Source organism: Dendrobates tinctorius, unplaced genomic scaffold (genome assembly GCF_039654945.1).
Source record: "Dendrobates tinctorius isolate UK_male_01 unplaced genomic scaffold, ASM3965494v1 ptg000075l, whole genome shotgun sequence".
NCBI lineage: Eukaryota > Metazoa > Chordata > Amphibia > Anura > Dendrobatidae > Dendrobates > Dendrobates tinctorius.
The window spans coordinates 16448799-16464458 of NW_027361743.1; the positions used below are offsets into that span (position 1 = coordinate 16448799).

The 15660-nt window shown below is 43.6% G+C and overlaps 1 protein-coding gene across 4 annotated transcripts in view; it reads right to left on the reverse strand.

Moving 5' to 3' along the window:
- Window positions 1–5786: 5786 nt before the first annotated feature.
- Window positions 5787–15660, reverse strand: part of SGCG (sarcoglycan gamma) — a 390616-nt gene continuing 380742 nt past the window's right edge. For all 4 annotated transcript variants that reach the window (XM_073583030.1, XM_073583029.1, XM_073583032.1 and 1 more), the window contains exons 7-8: window positions 14894–15017; window positions 5787–6568 (exon numbers count right to left, since the gene is read on the reverse strand). In XM_073583030.1, the coding sequence (XP_073439131.1) occupies window positions 6392–6568; window positions 14894–15017 (301 nt within the window). In that variant the 3' untranslated portion in view covers window positions 5787–6391. The remainder of the gene's footprint in view (window positions 6569–14893; window positions 15018–15660) is intronic.

The window sequence follows — 15660 nt, forward strand, 5'->3', positions numbered from 1 at the left end:
GAGCAAGCATCTGTGTGGATGGTCTCATGCGCATTAGATTTCGTGGTGAGAGCTGCCACCTCTCCAGAAATTCAAACACCTCATATGGGGTATTGGGGGGGTTGCTTGCATCAAGCAGGATTTGAATACATCCCCTAATACGGAGCCTGACCTCACGGGTAAGGGCACGGAGATAAAGGGTGAGGCTACGTGCATAGGCCTCCTCACCATCATCTGTAGTGACTCTGGACAAGTAATTCAGCACCCCTGTGTCCACATTGGTCCTGCTCTCTTGAATGGTGACCTGGCGCCTTCTTCTTATTCGCCGTGATGCTAGAGCAGCCTGTGGGGAGGGCCTGATCTGGGCAGTTGGGCTGCTGCTCAAGTTGCCCGGCTCTTCCAGGATGGGTGAGGTTGCAGCAGCAGACCGTCCTGGTGGTGTTGTGTGTAGGCCAGCCATTGTGTTGTCCTGTGATGCCTCCTCTTCAGCCATCCTTCTTGTAGGGGGAGAAGATGGGCCAGCCACCTCATCCCCTACAGGATCTATAATGGGCTCTGCCTCTGAGGCCGTTCCTCGATCCGCAAGGTTGGATTGAGTTCTGTTATGAAATAGAACAGAGGCAAAAATACATCAATATTTTTGTCCCTGTAAAGTATTTGTGTAATGTTTTTGTGTCATGTGGTGTGAGGTATGTACTTACGGTCTCAGAGCCAGAATTGGGGCGAGGAAGTTCAGCCGGTCATAGTATATATATTTGCGCTTTACATGGCCAGCATCCCCACTCCTGGACCGCTGCTGGCGTTCCCGGTGGAACTGGTCCCGGATGCTTCTCCACCGTTTCATCACATCTTCCACTGCAATGTGACAGGAAATATTGTCAAAATCACATATTTGAGAGGTCACATTTTCAAAAACAGTAGTCTAGGCATCGTGCCTTCTGGGGTGTGCGTTCTACCCATGGTGGTATATGTAATTGGGTCGATACCCAGGGTCTCATTAGCTCCACTGAAACTAATTTTATTGGCTAGGAGGATGAGGAGCTTGTGGCCTAACCCCTAATTATGGCTGTGTGAAGCCACGTGTCACATCCTAATGTAACGGCCTCATGAGGCTAATAAAAGTACATGCACAGGAAGGGGGGTGCTGATTGTAGATTCATTTTATAGCGCGCGCTAAGGTTAATGATGTTTTTAGGGTTGCACTTACGAATTTTATGCTGCTCATCACGTGGTCTGTCACCAAAGTCATGGTACATCTGGCGACAGATGCGCCTCCATGACGCCTCCTTTCTTGTGCGGTTCGCATAGTTTGCGTCGCGTGGGTCCCATATTTCTGGACGCTCCTGCACCAGCACAATGAGCATCTCTACATTAATATATGTGGACGCCATGCTGCTGCTGTACTCCGTGGAGGCGTACTTCCTGGATGTCTGGAGCGGTTTTTGAGCTCATTTGCATGTCTAGGCTTCCTGATGATGGATTGGCCCATTTCCTGTTCACCAGCCAAAAGACCTGCGCATTGCTCGCAGGTCACACGTGTGGTCCGTGTGTAATCCGTATTTTTTGCGCACCCATAGACTTGCATTGGCGTACTACGGGCGTAGTACGCTGACAATCGCAGCATGCTGCGAGTGGCACGGAGCGTAGGATACTGAGGAGAAATATACGCCTGGTGCGAGTGACCCCATAGAAAATCATTTGTCCGTGTCTAATGCGTGCTTTTTGCGCCTCTCACTCTCCCGTATTCCTCGCCAGTGTGACCCCGGCCTTACATGGAGACTATTGAATCATACCAAAAGTAAAAAAAAAAAAGTTTTTAAAAATATAAAAAAATATAAAAGTTCAAATCACCCCCCTTTCGCCCCATTCAAAATAAAACAATAAAAAAAATCAAACATACACATATTTGGGAAAAAATAAGAAGGACTGTGAAGTCAGCTCACCACTGTGTAGACTCCTCGTTAGACAGCTGGCACTCAGCACGGTTCCATTGAAGCAAACATATGTAACAACAGGAGGGAAGGATCCAGCGAGAAAATAGCAGTCGTAGGCCGGGGTCACACTAACCGGCGCAAAATACGGTCCGTAGTTTACAGGCGTAATACGGATGAATGACCTCTAAATAGTGCTCTGTCGGTCATTCATAAGCAAGGTGTGGTCACGTATTTTGCGCATGTGAGCATCCGTATGTAATCCGTATGGCATCCGTATGCAATCCGTATGGCGAGATTCTCTCGCAGCCTTGCAAAATGGAAATTTAACGGTTTTGAGGCCTGCAAACTATTTAAATCATTAGCCTGCACCCTATTTATTGGCTCAGGAACAGGTGCTGCCTCCATTCTGTCCATTTGTGACCTTGCCTTCACTAGGTGTGTTGGTGTTCTTTGTGCAACATGGCAGAGGGTCTGAGTTTCAATACAACTGAGCAGGTTCTCTTCAACTGGCTTTTGTCACGGCGCTTTGGGCAACCATACCCAGTGATAGTGGATCCGCGGAGGAGGAGACGCATGTGGGTACATCCACTTTTGAGGCAACGACTCACAAGAGGTCATTTTCACCGCCTCTATTCTCTTGCGAGAGCATCCTGTTAAATTTTGTTAAAAATATTGTACTGCCTTGCTTCTGCTCTCTATTGCAGTAAAAATGAAGAAATTAAAATTTGCAATTGTAATTCAAATGCAAGTCACTGAGTCACGTTAAGAACTGCTGTTGGCACCTCTCATACTTCTCTCCCCTATTATTTGACTCTCTGTATTATTCAAAACTACTACATTCACTTTCTTCAGTGCTGAAAGTTGTACAATATATTAATATCTGGAGTATTTGTTCAGTGTTTTAGGGCTTTCTCTTCCTATTTATATTGCTAAGCTGTTAGCTCTTACTTCCTTTCACTATACTAAATTACCCTAAAACAGCGGCTGCACTTCCTGCCACAGCTTTTATACAGGCTATATAAAATTCATCTTGATTAGCAGCACTATACCATCTGAAATCTACCATGTGAAATGTCAAATTTTGCAGTCAATTGAGGGATTTGACCAACTGCCTACTAAGTAATCTGGTGGCAGCCGGTGACAGCTTCGTCTTCCTGTAACGTCCAGGTAGTGCTGCCAGTGTATGCTTTACTTTGAAATTGCGAGCTGGGCATCAAACTATATTTCTAGGAGCATTCCTTGCCTTTACTGTCTTATGCCTTGTTTATGCAAGACAATGATCTCTTCTCTTAACTTTTTGGATCACTCTCTTAAGAACTCAATAATATTAGTGAACTGGGGGTCATTGCCTTATTTCAATTTCAGCTGTTCATACCATTTACCTACAATATATGTATTAGAGTTTTGTGGACATTGCGCAGTTGACAGGGGCATGATATGTTTAGTGAACTTGTAACAAAATAAAGCTTTTCTGGGTTAAAGTATTTTCAGCATATTAAAGAAAAGTCAATATTTCTCCTGTAGACCGGTCTGCTCTTAATTCTCCATGGCCTCACTGGCGCTCAAGAGAAATAAGTTTTGCTTTACAGCTGTATGCTTTACTATTCCGCGTTGTTGGTGAATTACACATACTTCTTTCTTGACTGAATAGCCAGCTATGTGTCACCCATAAACTGCTGTCCTTCATAGATCTTATTTTCTTAAGTGTTGTTGTTAAGGTCACCATTGGTTGATCCCACTTCACATAATTATCATACTTGTACCATCATTACATCCCTTTACTCACCCCACGCCCCCATTATTTCCTCTATCACCTTTTTCTTTTCTACAGGTCAATATTTTGTTGGCCCAGCCAAAAAAGTTTCTCCTTCTTCTCCAATCTGCCAGTCCTTGGAAATCGGACTCCTCTGAGATGTCATATGAGTGCAGTTCCACGGACTTATTGACTTGCATGGCCGATTGAGATCCGAATCAGATCCAACTTGGGCATGCAAGAAGGAGACAGTGACGCCAGCGGTGATTGGGTGCAGGGCTGATGTGTCATAATAACCGGATGGTAGCCCCGGAAATGTGAGTGCCACAATAGGCAAGTATCACTTTTTATTTTATCGGGGCCAAACATAGGAAATGAGAAAGGGTTGTCCTAGTAGTGGACAACCCCTTTAATAAACCATAGTGAGTTATAAGACATACATGTCTGTAACTCAGTGGGTAGAAGTTATTATTATGAGGACGTTAAGTTAGTCTTCATTGCGACTGCGATGCCATTATTTGCACCAAATTTATCAACAAGCCTCATGGTCTTAAAATATCAGACTTCTGTCTTGAAATGTTACTCTACCCCCATTTTACTTTTTAAAAAGTCACAATTCATAAATCTGGCTAAAACCTCATTATTATATGTAACCATGCCCACTTTTGTAGAGAACAATGTCATATTGCAAAAAAGTGGATAATTTTTGCACAAAAATGGCAAATTTTGCAATAGTTTTCTGGAGTCAAAAAGTGGCAGTCTTAATACACACCTTATGATGTGATGATGTAAAAAAGGGAAGAATTAAAATCACGTTGATCTACTCGAATACTAACAGCTAAAAAAAAGAAAAAAAAAGCAAACATGTTTTTTTCTTTCGAACACCCTGGGAAAAAAGCCTCTCCAGTCCCTGTAAGGCTTGTATACTCAGTATTACTATGAAACGCAGATCTACCTATCTGGACCTGACCTCACCTCCTTACTGACCAAAATCCCACAATGTCTGTCTGCTATCTCAGCCTTCTTTTCTGCTCGCTTTCTCAAACTGAACATGGACAAAACAGAATTCATCATCTTTCCCCCATCTCACTCTACCCCTCCACCAGACCTATCCATCAATGTCAATGGCTGCTTTCTTTCTCCAGTCCCGCATGCTCGGTGCCTTGGGGTGATCCTCGACTCTCCCTCTCTTTCAAACCACATATCCAAGCCTTTGCCTCCTCCTGTCGCCTCAAACTCAAAAATATTTCCCGGATCCGCTCATTCCTCAACCATGAAGCCACAAAAACACTAGTGCATGCCCTAATCATCTTCTGCCTCGACTACTGCAACCTCCTACTCTCTGGCCTCCCCTCCAGCACTCTTGCACCACTCCAGTCTATCCTACACTCTGCTGCCCGACTAATCCACCTGTCTCCCCGCGATTCCCCAGCCTCCCCCCATGTGAGGCCCTTCACTGGCTTCCTATTGTCCAGAGGCTCCAGTTGAAAACCCTAACCATGATATACAAAGCCATCCACAACCTATCTCCTCCATACATCTGTGACATGGTCTCCCGGTACTTACCCGCATGCAACCTTCGATCCTCTCAAGATCTCCTTCTATACTCCCCCCTTATCTCTGCTTCCCACAACCGCATATAAGACTTCTCCCGTGCTTCCCCCATACTCTGGAGCTCTCTGCCGCAACACATCAGACTCTCACCAACAACGGAAACCTTCAAGAAGAACCTGAAGACCCACCTGTTCCGACAAGCCTACAGCCTGCAATGATCCTCGGTCTACTGAACCACAGCACAACCAGCTCTACCCTCTCCTAGTGTATCCTCACCCATCCCTGTAGACTGTGAGCCCTCGTGGGCAGGGTCCTCTCTCCTTCTGTACTTGTGTGTCCCTTGTCTTGCACATGTTTCTTGTACTTGTCTATACTTCCCTTTTTGCCTGTAAAGCGCCATGGAATAAATGGCGCTATATAAATGTATAATAATTATAATAATATTACTATATATTCCCCGCTGATCCACTGAAAACCCCCAAGAGTAGCCAAAAAAGAGGAGCTACATCTTTTCATATAGGAATTACTGTGACCAGGTATGAAGAAGAATTGACATCTATGACCAATTCTAAGAAAACAGTGTGTTTATTGTTATACCAGCATGTTACCTGTTTCTTCAAATGCCAAATGAAAGACTTAAAGATCATACATAGAAAATTTACAACCCAATGAAACACACATTAAAAACAGTAGACCACAGTACAGGTTGCATAGTATATTGCTGGCGCCAATTTATTTTTTAGATATTGGAAACAGGTCATTGAGATCAAATTAATATAATAATGCATACTGTAAGCAGAAACGGACTTAAATTTAGAGAAAAAAGTTAAAATGGTTTTCAATTAATTACCCAGTTCAGCAATCATGGAACAGTTCAGTGACGCGACAAAATACTCATTTTATTAGGTGGCCGAGCTCCAAAAAAAATCTCCAGTCTATCATTTTAGCCAAAGTCCAACTGATGAGGATTAATTTCCAAGTCAAAATGTGCTGTTTTACACCGGCTAAAAAAATATTCTAAGACTCTTCTTAAAATTGTGTTTTGAAATACAAATTTGCATCCCAACGCGTTTCGTGATTTATAGTATCGAAATCCTTTCAAAACGAACAGCAGAAAGTCACCAGTTGATATAAAACGCACGGCTACTATACAGCGGCTTAAAAAAGTCCCTCATTGACAGTCTCGGCTATATTCCTGGCAAGTGGATTTTGACGCAGCTACTGACAGATACAGTTTTCCATCTGGACAGACACAGATTTCGTAGAGTTCCTGAGAGCTGTCAGCTAAGTTAGTCTTTGTACCTTGAGGAAGTTTGGGTAAAATTATTTTTTCAGCATCCAACACTACCTATGTTAAAAGAGAAGACAAGTGTTAATGGTAATAACCATATTCATTAGGTAAAAACAAATATCTCTACATAGAAAAATTCAATTATTAACCCCTTCTTCACTGACAATTCATTTCCGATATGCAGGTATGTCAGGGTTACTCTGAAGGGAATCTCGTCAGATTCACAATGTCCAAACCATGGGCAGCATGAATCATAGAATGTTAGAGTTGGAAGGGACCTCCAGGGTCATCGTGTCCAACCCCCTGCTCAATGCAGGATTCACTAAACCATCTCAGACCGATGTCTGTACAGCCTGTTTCAAGACTTCCTGTAATGGACCCCGTATCAGACTCACCCCCAGAGACTGTACGTGTGTCCAAAGACATGCTGGGGAAACCCAAGGATTCCCGCAGTGGAATGTGAACACGGCTGAAAGTTTGCTGCAGGAGGAACAGGACCTGCAACACGTGACCACTGGGGGAGTGACTGGGGGCGGAGCTAGGTCCCGAACTCCTAGCAGGGATAGTGGGACCCAGAAGAGCTGGGAGAATAGACAGTAAAGCCGAGGTCAGGCCAGAGGGCAACGCAGTAACAAGCAGGTAACACGAATAGAGTGGTAAGAAGCAAGCCGAGAGTCAGAAGCCAGAGAGAGCAACGCAGCAGCAGGGGAACAGACGGGCGGGAAGTCAAGGACGTAGCCAGGGTAGAACCAAGAGTAACACAGAAAGTACAGAATCAGAAGACGAATATCAAATGGGAAACAGACAGGGTCGTATACAGAGCAATGGTACAGAAGCAAGCAATATACAGATATACAAGGGACAGCTACTCAGCCAGGAATGGACGTATCACTGACAACGAGCATAGCACCAGTGCGGTTACTTATAGCCCTCCCCAAACCAAAGAGAGGCCACATAGGATTAACCCTAGAAGGACTGTTGCAGAAATTCCAGGCAGACCATGACAGTACCCATCAATGGGGGGGCCACTGGACCCCCAGGCTTCTCAGGATGCCTGGCATGAAACGCCCGGACCAGACGATCAGCGTGTACCGAATGAGCCGGGAACCACTACCGATCCTCTGGACCATACCCCATCCAGTGTACCAGATACTGCAAGGTACAGTGCACCCATCGGGAATCCTCAATGCGTGCCACCTGATACTCCATGTGACCCTCTACCAACACCGAGGGAACAGCAGACAAAGAATCCTCCTCAACAGTTCCCCAGGGTTTTAAAAAGGATTTGTTTAACACGTTGGAATTTTTGAATGAAGCTGGGAGACGTAACCTACAGGCTGATTAATAATCTCCACAATTTCGTACGGACCAATGAACTTCGGAGACAACTTGGCAGAGGGAACCTTGAGCCTTATGTTACGTGTGGATAACCAGACCTTCTCCCCAACCTGAAACGTAGGACCTGCAACCCTTTTCTTGTCTGCAAAAAGCTTATACCTCCCCTGAGCCTTGGAGATGTTTCGAAGGACCTCAGCCCTCAGACCTTTCAAACGCTGCACAGTCCCTTCAGCCCCAGGACAACCAGAGTCCAAGCGTGAGAACTCCCCAAAATGCGGATTAAACCCATAGTTAACAAGGAAGGGAGACATACCAGTGGACCTACTCACACGATTGTTGAAAGCAAACTCAGCCAAAGGCAAAGCATCGCACCAATCATCCTGCCTGGTAGAGGCCAAACACCGCAGAATTTGCTCCAGGGACTGATTAGTATGCTCGGTTTGCCCATTAGACTCGGGGTGATAAGCCAAGGAAAAAAGACAAAGCAATCCCCAATTTTTTTTACAAAATGCCCTCCAAAACTTGGCCACAAGCTACACACCTCTGTCAGATACCACATTCATGGGCACACCATGCAGACGAATCACGTGTTGCACAAACAGTCTGGACAAGGTTTCCGCTGAGGGCAAAGCGGATAAGGGTCATTCCATGGTAACTTACGTTACAACACAGTTAGTAACGTATGTTACAATAAGTTTACTTCTCATATGAAGTAATGGTAATTGTAACGTAAGTTACCATCAGCTTTGTAACGTAAGTTACCACATTGTGTTGTAACGTAAGTTGCCAAGTAATAACACTGTATTTTGTATTTAATTTGTATTCTTGAAAAATCAAACTGTGTTCAAATCTATTGAGAATAGTTTAATGTACAATATACTTTCACTCATTTTTGTGCCTGCCTTCAAAGAACAGTCTGTAGCCATTATTAACTCAGTTTTTGGCTTGTGAATGTAACGTAAGTTACCATGGAATGACCCATAAGGGAACGAAATGAGCTTATTTAGAAAATCTGTCCACCAAGACCCAGACAACAGTATTACCCCTGGATGAAGGGGGATTGGTGATAAAATCCATGGACAGATGAATCCATGGTGTATCAGGAATTGGCAAAGGCACCAATTCCCCGGCCGGCCGGCAATGAGAGCTCTTAGAAAGGGGAAACAAACCTCACATGCAGACACAAATTTCCTGACATCAGTAACCAGTGATGGCAACAAAAAACCCTTGCCACACCCTCCCGATTGGCTGAAATTCCCGGATGGGCACTCAACACTGATTCAAGGAACTCTCGAAACAGCCTAAGATGAAATTGTTCCGGAACAAACAATTTCCCAACTGGCTTAGAACTAGGAGCAGGAGGTTGGGCTTCAAAAATCTCTCACTCCAATTCTGACAAAATCTAAGCCACAACAACCCCAGGTTGAAGAATGGAGGATGGAGGCTCGGGAGGAGACACTGGATCAAAACTCAGGGATAAAGCACCAGTGTGGGTACTTATAGCCCTCCCCAAACCAACGAGAAGCCACATAGGATTAACCCTAGAACGACTGTAACAAATTCCAGGCAGACCATGACACTTCCATTGAAGGAGAACTCACCATCTCTTGTGGCAGCCTGATCCATTCATTGATCACCCTCACTGTCAAACAGTTTTTTGAAAGAATTAGACACTGGCTTGCCGCCAGGTATGTTTTACTCTCAAACACTGCAGCATTTCATATAGTTTGAAAAATTAGCTGGAGACTATAGGAAGAGACTGGGCTAGGCCGGCATCTCCTCATGTCTCTCCCTGACCAGATCTTCAAACTAAGTGTTCTTTGAGTGAAGTGTGACTTGATACAATTGTGCAGTCAGGTTTCGATTCATGCTGCCTTCGGAGGTTCAGATTGCAATGTATAGTCTGATGACATACAGTAAATGTTGTCCTATTTAGAAAATCCATTCTAGAAAATATAAGGACAGTTTGAAAATACCCTTTGAAAACCACCATCTCTTGATCAGAGTGGAGAGTTGATACAAAGGGTATCTCTCCCCTTGGGGAACTAGGCTATCCTGCATTAAATCGAATCTATCGGCAGGTTTTTGCTATGTAATCTAACAGCAACATGATGTAGGGACAGAGACCCTGATTCCCAGCGATGCCACTTAGTTTACTGGTTGCAAAAGTTGTGATAGAATTAGTTTTCTCAGTTGCAGATCTAGCAGAGCTTGGAATGCTGAGCCGTGTATAACTCCGCCCTTCACCACTGATTGGCAGCTTTCTGTGTTCATTGTATAGTGACAGAAAGCTGCTAATCAGTGGTGGGGGCGGGGATGGAACAGAAGACTCCAAGCAGCTTATTCTGGTGTAGTTTTTATAGAATTCTTGTTTTTCTGATATAGATGTAGGCGAGCAAAGTCTTCTGTGTATAACCCCACCCACCCCTGACTGGCAACTTCCTGTGTGCATTAAGAATGGTCAGAAACCTGCCAATCAGTGGAGGGGCAGGGTTACACAGATTACCTAGTCTTCTAGTGATAATCTCCTGCTGATAAAACACTGATTGTATTGAAACTACAGCACGCAGCTCAGTAAGTGACATGTTCTTACAATCCTTGCAAAATTTAAGGCATAGTACACATTTGAAGTTGGAGAGCAGCAGAAAGTTTTGCTTCCTGGTTCTGTGTTTTTGTAAAGGAGAGATGGAAGAAGAAAGCAAAATAAGAGCCTGTTATGGTCATCTCTCCCCCTGTTCAAACTCCAGTAGCCCTACAGGAACTTTTCTCCATGTTATTCTCTTATCCATAAGTTTGGGTTCATATTATATGAAGATACTTTTTCTACTTAAGGATTGACATGATGAACATTTACATGTCTAATTGACCCCTGAGCAAAATTAGGAAATGTGTCAGCTCTGTGACACAGATGAAGAAGGCATCTGGATTTGTTACTTACATACTTCTAGTGAATATGCCTTTTTTTATAACATGTCAAGACTGGACTATTCCCTTTGTTAGATCCATTGTGTTTTGGCACATTTTGGTATTGTGTGTTTTTTTGTATGCGGGGTGTTTTTTTTGCTTTTAATTGATTCAATGGCCAAATGTGGAACTTTTGTTTTTCCTCAATCATTAAGGCTCCGTTTCCACGGAACTTGTCTTTTCCAACTTGAAATCCATATTATTCACAGAGCATTTGGAACAGAATCTGCTTCTAATACTCCATGCGAATATAACCCTTTCCCCATATCTTAAAAAAGGTTCCTCATCACCGATTTAAAAGAGCAAATAGATCATTATTCTCAGACATTACATTGAAGATATACACTCACTGGCCACTTTATTAGGTACACCATGCTAGTAAGGGGTTGGACCCCCTTTTGCCTTCAGAACTGCCTCAATTCTTCGTGGCAGAGATTCAACAAGGTGCTGGAAGCATTCCTCAGAGATTTTGGACCATATTGACATGATGGCATCACACAGTTGGCGCAGATTTGTCGGCTGCACATCCCTGATGCGAATCTCCCGTTCCACCACATCCCAAAGATGCTCTATTGGATTGAGATCTGGTGACTGAGGAGGCCATTTGAGTACAGTAAACTCATTGTCATGTTCAAGAAACCAATCTGAGATGATTCGAGCTTTATGACATGGCGCATTATCCTGCTGAAAGTAGCCATCAGATGCCTGTTCTTAGCTGAGAGGAGTGGTACCCAGTGTGGTCTTCTGCTGCTGTAGCCCATCTGCCTCAAAGTTCGACGCACTGTGCGTTCAGAGATGCTCTTCTGCCTACCTTGGTTGTAACGGGTGGAAATTTGAGTCACTGTTGCCTTTCTATCAGCTCGAACCAGTCTGCCCATTCTCCTCTGACCTCTGGCATCAACAAGGCGTTTCCGGCCACAGAACTGCCGCTCACTGGATTTTTTTTCTTTTTCGGACCATTCTCTGTAAACCCTAGAGATGGTTGTGCGTGAAAATCCCAGTAGATCAGCAGTTTCTGAAATTCTCAGACCAGCCCTTCTGGCACCAACAATCATGCCACGTTCAAAGGCACTCAAATCACCTTTCTTCCCCATACTGATGCTCGGTTTGAACTGCAGGAGATTGTCTTGACCATGTCTACATGCCTAAATGCACTGAGTTGCCGCCATGTGATTGGCTGATTAGAAATTAAGTCTTAACACACAGTTGGACAGGTGTACCTAATAAAGTGGCCAGTGAGTGTATATGTTGCTTAATGTATGAGGTTCCCATGTATTGCTTCTTTTTTCTAGACCATGGTGGACACCTACTATGCGGGGAACTACAACATGGCTTCACTCAAATCTTATAGCAGGTGTGCAGGATCTTTGAGGCGCGGGCAAACAAATTGAAGGTCGGCAAGCATTTAGCTAGAATCATGGCCCTTTCATTCTAAGGGGGGCGATACACACTAAATATCTGTCGTCCGGCCATTCTGCCGGCAGCTACCTCTCCTGACTCTCCCATACACCGCTGAACACTTGTGAGCTCTATGAGAAAGATGCTGTGAGGCTCCTCCAGATTATCTGACGGAGGAAAAAGGATCTGCAGTCCGAAATCAGACTTGTCGGGTTATTATCTCCCCCAACATCATCTGTCGGGTAAGTAAGAGTTGGGGGGGGGGGGCATATATATTCGACTGTTGTCCGAACTTAGAAGTGTCGGTGGGTTTGGCTGATATTCGTCAATTGTGTATGGGGGCCTTTAAAAATAATTTAGTCCTCACAGTCGTTGACCCATTATGGCGTTACTTTCTATGGCAAGTAAACCCCTTCTAGTGAACGCTTAAAGACGTTTCTATATGTCTTCTTATATAATGTAGGACATATGGGTCTGCCATATGGGCCAAAAGAGTTCCAAAAACCTGTCCCTACAAAATGCAGAACAGTCGTTAAGAAATTCCTGAAACGGTGATGACGCTTACTTATCATGCAGAGATCACAAATTTGGGCATCTTATATTCGCCATATACATATGATTGACATGCAAACTATTTGTGGCCTTAAAAAAAAAAAAGCAAAAAGTTTTACCATGACCGCACAAGCCTTTGTGATGAGCCAGGAGAATTCCTTTCAAAGCAAAAAAATATACTGGCTGGACTTTCCGCCGAAAGACTTTTTTTTTCCAGGACATTATAAATAATGACATTTTAGAAGGCAATACCCCAGTGTGACTTCTGCAGGGCTTCATAATGGCCACAATACTATTATTTTACAGTGTGAACATAAAAAGTGTCAAGTGCCTTGTTCATCCTGGAGATGATTGATGGCTTTGTAGAGAGCGCTGGATGCACGGCGCCAGGATGATTTATATCGGCTAATGGCGTATATTTTGGTAAGAAAACGGTCTGCATGGAAAAGTGTATTTTAATTAATAAAGGGAGTAATCTGTATGAATAATTGAGATAAGCAATGGATATGGTAATCACATGTAAAGCAGAACTTGAAATATGAAATATCATAATTTTTTCATTTGTACATTTAAATTCTTGTCTCGTTTTCTCATGCACATATTAGTAAACTGCTCGGATATGGCTCGGCTATTAGCAGTGCATTTATTTTATTGTCTTCCAGCTCTTTACATGGGACCAGGTACATGTAGGTACCATCAGTAGGTTGTGCTAGTGCGCATGGTATGCTTGAGGCCCTACAACAGATCATTTGGGATCATAAGTAAATTTAGACACGTACAGTGGGTATGGAAAGTATTCAGACTCATTTAAATTTTTCACTCTTTGTTTCATTGCAGCCATTTGGTAAATTCAAAAAAGTTCATTTTTTCTCATTAATGTACACTCTGCACCCCATCTTGACTGAAAAAAACAAAATATAGAAATTTGTTTGGCACCAATAAAATTAAAAAACCTGTACTCACCTCCCATGCTGGCATCGTTCCAGAGGTGTCAGCACTTGTGGTCCCGGAGCTCTGGTGCAGTGGAATAACATGTGGTGCCTGGCGCTCAATCAGCCATGGCATCACTGTCCCCACCTTCTGTCAAATTGAAGATGAAGTCCGGACTGCAGCTGATCTCAAAATTCCTTTTCATGTTCAATCCGCGCTGATTGGGTGCCGGGCACCACATATCATTCCACCACACAAGAGCTCTGGGACTGCGAGTGCTGACACCGCTGAAATGGTTCCAGCATGGGAGGTGAGTATAGGTTTTTTTTATTTTATCGCGGCAATTTATTTCAAGAAGGGGGTTGTCCTTGCAGTGGACAACCCCTCTAAATTAGATGAGCTGTGGCTTCACGCTCAGTCCCATTACACAAAACCAAAGTGAAAGCACCAAAAGTTGCAACATTTTTGCATACCGCAAAGTTTTTCAGAGCGATTTACGCCAGAATGCTGGCGTACTCGCTCTAATGAATTGAGGCCACACGATTCAAGGATCCATTCACCAATTAACCTTAGGGGTTGTCTGCAATCTAAATTGAAGCCTTCACCTTGGAAAATGCTATTGACCTACAGATACTGTATATGGTTAATCTGCAGATATATAGTGTTCCAGTGCTGTGCGGCTACCAGGAGAAAATTAACTAATTTCCTTATTACTAGGAGCTGCCAGCTTTTAGTCAAGGGGTCACGCACAAAGCGAGTACAGTCACCGCTCATAGCCCTGCAAGTTACACTGTGAGCGGCAACTGTAAGCACATCCCAGCACTTTGATTGACTGCTCACACAAATGTGCTGCAGAGCCGGCTGTCAAGAATATATTGGGGTTATAGAAACAGGAAATAAATTGTCCAGCTAAATACAGAGTTACCAAAATTTAATTTGCTTTCCATGGTTCCAGTGGAGACAGGTGTTCCATTAGCCCTTAGAAGTGAAATGGTGGGCACGCATGCGCACTACCACCTAATTTAGGACCCCCTTTCAATCAATAAGTGGGGGTCTCATCACCTATCCTCTGGACCATGGACAGGTCTCTCGTAAATAACCTGCCTATCCTAATATGACATAAAGAACACATATTCATTCACCACTTTGTAGATTTTCCCCTTTTTCTTATTGTCTAAATTAGTTATGAAAATTACAAACCATTCCATCGTTACTGTGAAATTTAATATTTCTCCGTGAAATAGCCTCAATTTCTCCAGTCTGAGCCTTGATATACACTCCTTTTGGGGCGTCCATGCTCAAAGACCGGGTGGGGGATTCCAGTCTGAAAGAGTAATAACAAGTTGTACATGAATTTATAATATACTACATATGTCATTCACTTTACCTCCTAGAGGCAAACAAGCACAGAAAAGCAGCTCCTCTCCTGTCCATTGACTGTGTCTGGCATTGTAGCTTATTTCTATTGAAGTGGCACACACAACTTGTAGACTAGTTATTGCACTGGTTTTGGAAGAAAGCTAGCATGTTTTTCTACTGGCCAACCCTACTAGAATGTAATCCAAAAAGGCATATTAAAAAATAAATAGAAAAAAAAATGGTATTAGGCTAAGGCTACAGACCACGACAAACAATCTATTCTGTTTAGCTATGTTACTAAAAAATGACAGCACCATGAAAACTTGTTATTCCATAAAAAATAATTGAGTCCCTACTTACTTCCTTACAAGTATTGAACAGGGGTTAATCCCTGTGGAGACACGGGGGTCAGCGGGTGCTCTGGTCCGCTAGCCAAAACCGCATGGATCAGGGCACATCCCACTGAACACCCACTCTCCTTTCGCTGTGGGTACAATACTACTCAGACAATACAGGGTGAGGGTAAAACAGCATGGCAATACATTATTGAACCACAAAACAGGCAAATAACACACAAAATAGTCCCAGCAGCAAAATACCCAAAATGG